The sequence below is a fragment of the Hyposmocoma kahamanoa genome, unplaced genomic scaffold (assembly GCF_003589595.1).
Source record: "Hyposmocoma kahamanoa isolate Upper Pololo Valley unplaced genomic scaffold, ASM358959v1 202, whole genome shotgun sequence".
In the NCBI taxonomy this organism is placed as follows: domain Eukaryota; kingdom Metazoa; phylum Arthropoda; class Insecta; order Lepidoptera; family Cosmopterigidae; genus Hyposmocoma; species Hyposmocoma kahamanoa.
The window spans coordinates 18,708,858-18,718,290 of NW_020653726.1; the positions used below are offsets into that span (position 1 = coordinate 18,708,858).

The 9,433-nt window shown below is 35.0% G+C and overlaps 1 protein-coding gene across 1 annotated transcript in view; it reads left to right on the top strand.

The window, feature by feature from the left end:
* The window catches only part of LOC113227170, a 28,639-nt gene extending 20,235 nt beyond the window's left edge, over positions 1-8,404 (top strand). The window contains exon 3 of the mRNA XM_026460049.1: positions 7,155-8,404. Coding sequence (XP_026315834.1) covers positions 7,155-7,712 — 558 coding nt within the window. The 3' untranslated portion in view covers positions 7,713-8,404. The remainder of the gene's footprint in view (positions 1-7,154) is intronic.
* The last annotated feature ends 1,029 nt before the right edge of the window (positions 8,405-9,433 follow it).

Genomic DNA, 9,433 nt, shown 5'->3' on the forward strand with positions numbered 1-9,433 from the left:
CGTTAAATGTTGTTAGCAATACTGAAAACTGATCAACTTTGTTCGGGATATTTATCAAAGTATTCCATATCAAAGGATGCTTGGAAGATATTAGTAATTGGAATGTTATAGGAATATTAATATATTCATCTACAAAGTAAAAGTGGAAAAATACGGCAGCTTTATTGATAAGGCTTCCAGGTTAATTTGTGTACTTTAAGCTGATTTATTAAAAGGAAAATGAGCCAGGAAAAACAAATTTCCACATAATAATTTACTGTACTACATAATTGACCTTATTTTGGCTTCATCGTCGTTTGCTTTGTATACGTATGTCCGTATTATACACATAATCGAAAATTCAAAATTTACTGTATTTGGAAATATATTAAAAAAAAGACAATGCAAATTTACAATAACACGAATATGGCAAATTGTACTCAGCTTTTATTATCTAGTAGCAGTAGAGCTCCTTGTGAAAGAGTTCGTCCAAAGAAGTGCTGCCACCTTACCTATTTCTGCCGCCAAGCAGTAATGTCAGCATTACTGTGTTCCGGTTTTGAAAGGTAAGGTTGCTGGTGAAATTACAGGCACATGGGTTTTATTAACTTATGTCTCGGGTTGACGGGCGCAGTGGTAGTGCCCCTCAGTTCTTTGCAATTTAAAACCCCTAGTAGCACTGTAACTGGGTAACCTATCACAAAGACGAATTTTTTTTGTCCGAAATAACGTTTGTTCGAATTTTCATTGCACCGAATACCGAATTATCAGGAAACAGTTGTTCTTTCGGTTAAGTTTAAAAGAAAAAACATTTTCCTCTCAAAATTACTTTCGGGGTTATGAGACTTCGACCAAACGTTATTTCTGGAAAATGTAATTTCGGACCACTGATAGGTAATACTGAAACTGTTATGGAGTGGCCTGTAGCTTACCATCAGGTACATGACATGACTTGTTCGTCCCGTCACTTAATGAGTTAAAAAAAAATCTACTCGACCACGGAAGTTGTCGAAAATCATGAGCTTCCGCGGCAGTGACTCAACGGAAACTGCGCGTCAAAGCCCTGACAACTCGGTCACTCAGGACGGGTACGAACGTAGGCGGCGGCTGCGAGCAACTACCATCGTTTGCCTCATTTTTATTAAAGTCGTACGCAGGATTGCATTGTACACTAACTCTCTGTCACTGTCTCCCATCTAACACTGTTTTCCATCCGCTGGTTACCGGGGTTACAATTAGTACAGTATCACAATATATTGTAAGCTGCACAAACCTCTCGACAGCGCACCGTCCTTCGAGGCATTTGCTTACCGGGCGCCTGCTCGAATTTCATCGGTGACGTGAACCACTTTCTAAACGATTCTTGTGTTACATTATTTGTGTCTATGTGATTCATATGTGATTTGATAAAGTGCGTTATTGTGGGAAACGCGGTAAACAATTCGTACCGAAAGATATTTCGTTTGTTTAGATTTAAGAATTCATAAATTGAATAAAGTTAATTATAACCTAACCTCCGGTTAAAAAAACCGACCTCAAAAGTCATTCATTCCCTAGTTTGCCACCCTTAGAGGTGGAATAATTTCTTGAAATTTAAATTGGACTACGTCTGAGGTACCTTCTTTCCAACAAAAAAAAAATCATTAAAATTGGTTCAGAAATGTCGGAGTTATCGCGTAACATACATACAAAAAACTACGCAACTGATATAAAACGAAATAGAGGCTTATTAAAAGGGGTGCGTTAAACTATCTGATTCGAGGCGGTTCAGTCAAGAGCCGACTCCAAGTTCCGTGGCCGAACGGTTACTAAGCTGGACTGCCACGCGGAGGCCCTGGTTTCGATTCCCGGGTCGGGAGAAATATTTATATAGCCTACATTTATTTCTCTTGTGAGTTTGGCTATGCAGGGGCTATGCGTCTGCGCGTTATTATTATTAAGTATGTGTTCCTAGATCATAGGGTTGGACAGGCAGTTCACTATTTCGTAATTGAATTTAAAATGTATGGATGTATAATTTTACCTACCTACTTTGTTTTATATAATTATAATATGAAAATAACGTAAGTAAAAGTCCCTATCGTGCTTTTATTTTGTCAGTAACAAGGATACATTGATTACCCTAGAGATTGGCCTTGTCTAGTGCAGGAATCATTAGGAAATTTTCTGTACGCGATTTACGTTACTTTTAAGTTGTTCCTATAATTTAAAATGAAATGTTCCTCCAAAATTTAGTTGTGAAATAAATTATTTTGTATTTGTATTTGAAAAAAAAATAGATGTTCATTTAATTAAAGGTAAAAAGCTTCATCGAAAGCCGTGCCCTGGGGCATCATGTCCAGGATATTGGTGACATTTCCTTTTGGATAGCTAAGCTTATTCTTAGGCTGAAGCCACGACAGCCTTCTGACAGTTGAACAACCAGTCGGCATCACTTTAGAATATCGAACAAGCTTTATCCTTCGTTTGTGTAGCCTCAAGGGTCGAGAACAGTGGTGCTTCAATGACCACCTACGCTCACCTATCCACAATTACCTTGTCCACGGGTTCCTACTCCGCGTTCCACTGACCTAAATATACATTTCCACCAATCACAACGCAGGATGTCAATTGGTTAGTATTATTAACCAATCAGAGGCCTAGGCGTGGCATGGCAAAATGCCAGGCCGAGTGACTGCATCTTTTACGCCTAGCACTTGTTGATATCAGAAAAGGCGGAGACGGCTTTTAGTTTTCAGTTTATTTTTAGTGCAGCCGGTTCATTGGTAGGCTTATAAGCCAACTAGTGCAATGGATACGATAGGACAAGCTGTTACTCAGTCTCTTTGAGATTATTGGTAATAAAATCAAAAATAGGTCAGTAGGTCATCTTGAAATTCGTCGAAATCTTTCTTAGTGCAATTGGATTTTATCGAAAACTTCGATTGTTTACTAAACAGCTACAAATAAAATCTCAAGCCTGTCTCCCACTGAGGAAGGTAGAGACTATGGACCGCCTTTCGCCACGCTCCTGATATCTCTTTCGGTTCCACTCGCATCTTTCGTACGTTTTTGTACATCAATAACTTTTTAAAAATAAGACTAGAAATACAAAATGTTAACTTTAAACGCTCCGATAAATCTAATATGACATTCTTGGATACTTAAATTTTCGTAGAAACGAAAGTGAAGTTGACTGCTTTTTTTTCAGTTACATACTACTGTCTTCTTTAGTTGTCAAATTGGGCTTATTAAATTATGACAACTATAATGGACTAATTTCACAAAAAAAAAAATTGACATCAAGGTAGCAAAACGGCATGGTTTCAATATTTCAACTATAACTTCGTCATCTCTACTACGACCGTTTTGCCACAAGGCTGCTAATGTACAACATTAATAGTAATAATATTAATTAGAGTAAGTTTTTAGGCCATACTTAGGAGTCGATTCAACGTAATAACTTTTAGAAATTATTAGTTTTTCCCAATACATTTAAGAATTTATTTATGCTTGTGTTCTGTTTTTAAATATTCTGGTAATTTGTTATACATTCTTATTGACATACGATGACGTCCAGAACTTTATATTTTCATTTAAATGGTGTTTGTATAAGGTTGTAGGGGAATGTGATTTCAAAGGCCGTCTCCTACTTTATTGTTAGAAATCAGGGTTCTTTTGTTATAAATTTTCAACATGTACTTAATATACCTGGCAATGTTAATAAATTAAGTGTTTTAAGGTGCAACTTATAGCTTTCTAGTTGCTTTATATTTACTAGAATCCGGATATATTTTTTCGGTGCGATTAAGGTGTCTATACCACCTCAAAGGACTTTGGTTGATTCCGTATAACTGTGTTAAATCAATCACTTTGAGAAAAATATATAGTAAAATTGACGGTATACACTGACTATTATATGGTATGAAAATACGATTTCCTAAAAAATTTCACTACAGAAAAAAAGACACAAAGTCACCTCGAAATTTTATAAGAAAATCGCTTTCTTATTACTTTACATACAAGAAGGTAATTTTTTTTTATATCAACTGAACTAAATAAAACACGTATATTATACGATATGCATTTTTTAAAGCGCTTAATTTCGTTTGTAAAAAAAATAAATTCTGAAATAAAGTCAGTGTCTCTGCCGCAATGGAACCGATTTAATACGGGAAAAATTAGAATTCGAGAATTCGAGAACACTCCTAAACTTTACTGTTTTAAGTTTACCTTTGTATAAATTATTATTGTTCTTGTTTTCAATAAAATAAAAAAAAACAACAAAAAATTAGAGAAAGTAAACTAAATTCAAGAGGGCGATACGGTAATTTTATAAAATATGCATCCGATAATGGCTCGCTAAGAGCTGGTAAATTTCTGCAACAATACATTTACTGTCATAGAAATAAAAAAAACTTTACCTTATTCCTATACGTTAACAAAAGACAGCCCATTTTGCGGGTCGCAATAATAACTTGGTGTTGTTTTCCTGAGAGTAGGGGATATCTTTTTTGTTATATTTTGGTTTATAAAGACTCATCATTTATTTACACTACGATTGGACTTGACACAAAAGTAATATTTCGTAAAATTTTTGAGTAAAAGTCTTCGTGATAAATTAGTTATTGAGGCCATAATAGACCAGACTTACTTGCTCGTAATCCGTTTGTTAAATACTTTACGTATTTTCGGGTTTAACGAAACTTGTCAGAAAAAGGAGAACAGAGTATCAAACTCGCTTGTAACCAGTTGTTTACGAATTTTGTATATTTTCAACTTTTAGAAACTATGTTAGAACAAAGCGAACGTAATACATATTTAAAAAAAAAAGCTTCTTATTTGTTCACGTTTTCGTTCCGATAGGTCAACTTCAGTAATACCAAGATCGTATGAAAGGAGTAATGTAAATAGACGAAGCAAAAAAAGTAATGAATATGAGAATGAAAGCAAGTAAAAATCCATATTCCATAATTATATACTTCATTGGAAAACAAAATTAGTAATAAGCCAAATGTTAATTAAGTGTTCAAATATGTACTTGAAATCACAATATTCTCAACCAAAGTAATATTAATATAAACGCAACGAAACAGAGGCCCTATAACGTTAGCGAAAAAGCTAAATTAAATTGAAGTTGCTCTCATGTTAGGAAGACTATATTATGCCGAGGGATACGACGCATGAACAGTGAACGGAGATTTGAGATTTTTTATTGTTGTTTATATAGATTGATTAAAGACTGAGAAAATGTAACCTATAACTATTTACATTCACATTCATTGACGAAGCGAGAGATTTCTTAAAATATAGTAAAGTGTATGAAATTAAATAAGCGATCAAGTGTTATACAGACCAGATAAAAGTAAAAATGTACGTGACGTCTGATGTACAAGGATATTCAAAAAAGCGTGTAGCAGTAATACTTGGACGATGTGACGTGGTTATAAATTCACGAAGAGAAAATGACATATATACATATTATTTTCATCTATCTAGCTATCTATCAATAATAATCAAATTAAAATTCAAAATGATATTGAATGAAGTATACTTTCAAAATACCAAAGATTATCACAAGATACGGCTAAATTGTAATACACGTAAACGTACCGTTAACTGCAACCAAAGAAGCCATAATAAAAATCTACTAAGAGATGATGCGGCGCAATCTCGTCCATAGAATGAGAATGAAGACACATAATGCCCCGTGGTTTGGCTCTGTGCCTAGAAAAGATGCGCAATCTACCGCGACATTCTTTTACATAAACGGTATTATACGATATGAGGCACAAGACGTAGCGCGGCAATGATATTATACAGTAAGTAAGGAGGATTGCATTGTACGCATTCTAAAAGTGAAGCAAAACATTTTAGACGGACGTTTTAGATTTATTTAAGATGGTTATTTTTACTGACTATGTCTCTGTCACTATATACTTATAACTCATGATTTATAAGGAAAACACAATTCAATCTATAGATGATAAATTAATATTAGATTTTGGAAAGGCCTTCGATTTATTTGCTAACTTAAGAAACGACCGTAATAGTGCATAAAAAATAACAAAACAAATTTTCAAACTGTAAAATATCCAGGTATCATAGCTAGTAAATTTAAATTCACTGCAAACCTTAAGTAACAGGTCCTGACATTTTCTGTTGTGCCAGAGGACTCTACAATATAAATACGCGTGAGACTTAAACCACACAAAGGATTATATGCACGCCATTTGTTGAATAAAGCTATGAGGGTATGCAATTTTTAGTACTCGGTTAAGATTTCTCTAGGGATTTTCCATTGTAAATATTTTTTCCTTGAATCGTTTTAGATTGTGTCAGCGTGGTCATAAAAATTTTATTTCCCTATTATGTAGTGTTTTGTTTACGTAGATTTAAAAAATGATGATTTTCAAATGTTTTAATTACGTAAGTACATACTTAAATTCATCCGGCTACGCCTGTCTCCTACAACCATAGTAGGCACAGACAATGAATCCACACCTGCTGCGTTCTGGACGTACCTGTACCTCTTTTTTATTTGCATAAGTCATACACATGCGTTAATTGATTTTCTCTTGATTTTTTAAGATATCCTAAACCTGATTGAGATAAGTGACCTAAAGTTAACCTTTCTTCACAATTGCTTTTGCGTTCAGTCAATAAATGTATAATATGCCTTATTTTACTAGAATCCATACTTTCCACATGATTACACCATTGAAGCATTACGTAGACACCAAGCTCCAAAAACGAAATAAACCTTTAGATAGGAATGTATATATGTGCCATTTATAGCTAGAATAATAGACAGTAAGTGGTAACAATAACAATAATGCACACACTCAACATAGCCCCGCAGTAGGGGAAACCCCATGTCACGGGTGCCATGGAAACACACATAGACAATCATAAATTACACTCAAACTCTAGAGAGAAATAAATGTAGGCCATACAAATATTTCTCCCCGCCCGGAATTCGAACCTAAGGCGTCTGCGTGGCAGTCCGGCATGGTAACCGTTCGGCCACCGAGGCAGTTAAAATACATAAGTACATAAGTATTTTTCAGTATCTAAAGTCTCATTAATATGTTAAATATTGTATCTTCTACAAGCAGTAAAAAGACCTTTGTGTTTAGTAAAAAAGTATAATTCGTCATCAACTTACTTAATTTTTTTTTTCATTTTTAATAAAGGATCTTGAGCAGCAAAATAGCACCTTAAAAGCAGAAATAAATTCTTTCAAACGTCGCATAGAATCTATAGAAAAAATGTCCCGTAGCAGCAATGTCGAAATTCAGGCAGTTCCTGAAAAACGCTCTGAAAATGTTTTAACCATTGTGAAAAATTTATATACAACAGTTAACCTGCCGATGTCAGATTGTGACATTATTGCCTGTCGTAGAGTGGCTAAAATGTCTACTTCGTCTAATAGACCGCGCAATATTTTGGTAACGTTGCCGTCGGTGCGTCATCGAGATAATTTGATTTCATCAGTGAAGCGTTATAACAAAACTCATTCCAACGATCAACTAAACTCTGAACATGTAGGAGTGCCTGGAGAAAAAAGCAACATTTATGTGGCAGAACATTTGTCAGCAGAAACAAAAGAACTGCATGCAGCAACAAGACAAGCAGCTCGGGGCAAATATAAGTATGTTTGGGTCAAGTTTGGAAATATTTATGTACGTAAGGATGATAGCTCCCCTGTTATACTTATTAAAAATAAGGATAGTTTACTCAAACTAATGTAGAATTTGATATCTTTTTCATATTAAAATACTGTTATGATACGTGGTCTTTGTTACTTCCCTAATTATGTTGTTGTATTATCAAAATGTCAATCGTATGCGTTCTAAAACTGTGGATTTGTATTTAAGCTTACTAAATTTCGATTATGATCTTGTATGTCTGACAGAATCTAATTTAGATAGTAGTGTCTATAATGAAGAAATGTTCGATGGGCGTTACAATGTGTTTCGTAGGGACAGACTAAATACTAATTATAAAAGTCGGAAAAGAGACGGCGGAGGCGTTGTAATGGCTGTAAAAAAATGCTATGCTGTATCACGACAATCACACTGGGACAGTTGCTATGAGGATTTGTGGATTACTATTATGCCCACACGAGGAAACGAACTTCCATTAAACGTGTGTGTCTGTTATCTTCCACCGTATCTGGGAACTGCTGATCTTGAAACGTTTGTCTCCCACTGTCAAAAAAATATCCTGGAGTGTACTAATTCCGGCCCGTTCATCCTTGTAGGCGACTTTAATTTACCCGAAATTGATTGGTGTACTTCGATGGGTGTTGCGAAACATTGTGTGAGTGACAGTAAAAAAACATGTATTTTGAAGGAAATGATGTCTCTTTGCAATTTAATTCAATTTAATGATGTTAAGAATCAGAATGAAAGGATTTTGGATTTGGTTCTATCAAATGTTGTTGGTGATTTAAGAGTGGAAGAGACTATACCTCTGCTAAAGCTTGATGAACACCATCCAAGCTTACTTGTTTCACTTGATAGCTATAAACAAAAAAATGAGTATCTAAAAGCCAATAATGCGTCATTAAAGCCGAACTTTCATAAATGCAATTACGTTGAACTTAGAGCTCAAATTGGTTCTATTGATTGGTGTGAACTTTTAAAGAACATGAATCCAGATGAAGCATTGGACTGTTTTTATGATGAACTACAAAAGGCAATTATATTATTTACCCCATTAAAAAAATGTACTTCTTCACAATATCCATATTGGTACAGTTATAAACTTCGCCGCTGTTTACGCGAGAAATTAAAATATCACAAACGATATAAAATGTACGGCAATAAGAGAGATTATGACACATTTGCTCTTCTTAGATCTAGAAGTAAAGTTTTAATTACGGAATGCTACAGAGCCGTGCTTAATGATGTGGAACATAGTCTTGATGGTAATATGCGTGGTTTTTGGAAATTCGTCAATAGTAAAAAGTCAAGTATGGCTCTACCCCAGACCATGACATACAATAATAATACCGCATCTGATGCACAAAGTATTTGTGAGTTATTCTCACAATACTTTTCATCGGTTTATGCTAGTTCTAGTTTCCCTGGTGCCTCTCCGTATCAGGCATCTGATCGGTATAGTTCCACTCTTAGCAGAATAAACTTGACCTGCAATGACATTCTGATGAGCATGCGAAAGCTGGATACCATGAAAGGGCCTGGGCCTGATGGTATTCCAGCAATTTTTGTTAAGACTTGTGCCGAGGAGCTTTGTGTTCCACTGTGCATTATCTTCAATAAATCTCTGAGCACTGGCACGTTCCCACAAAGATGGAAAACTGCCTATATAATACCAGTTTTTAAGTCCGGGGACAAAACAAAATGTGACAATTATCGCCCAATAAGCATACTGTCTTGCCTGGCTAAACTTTTTGAGTCGCTGGTGTACATGCATCTATACAACCATGTTAAACAACTAATAACTC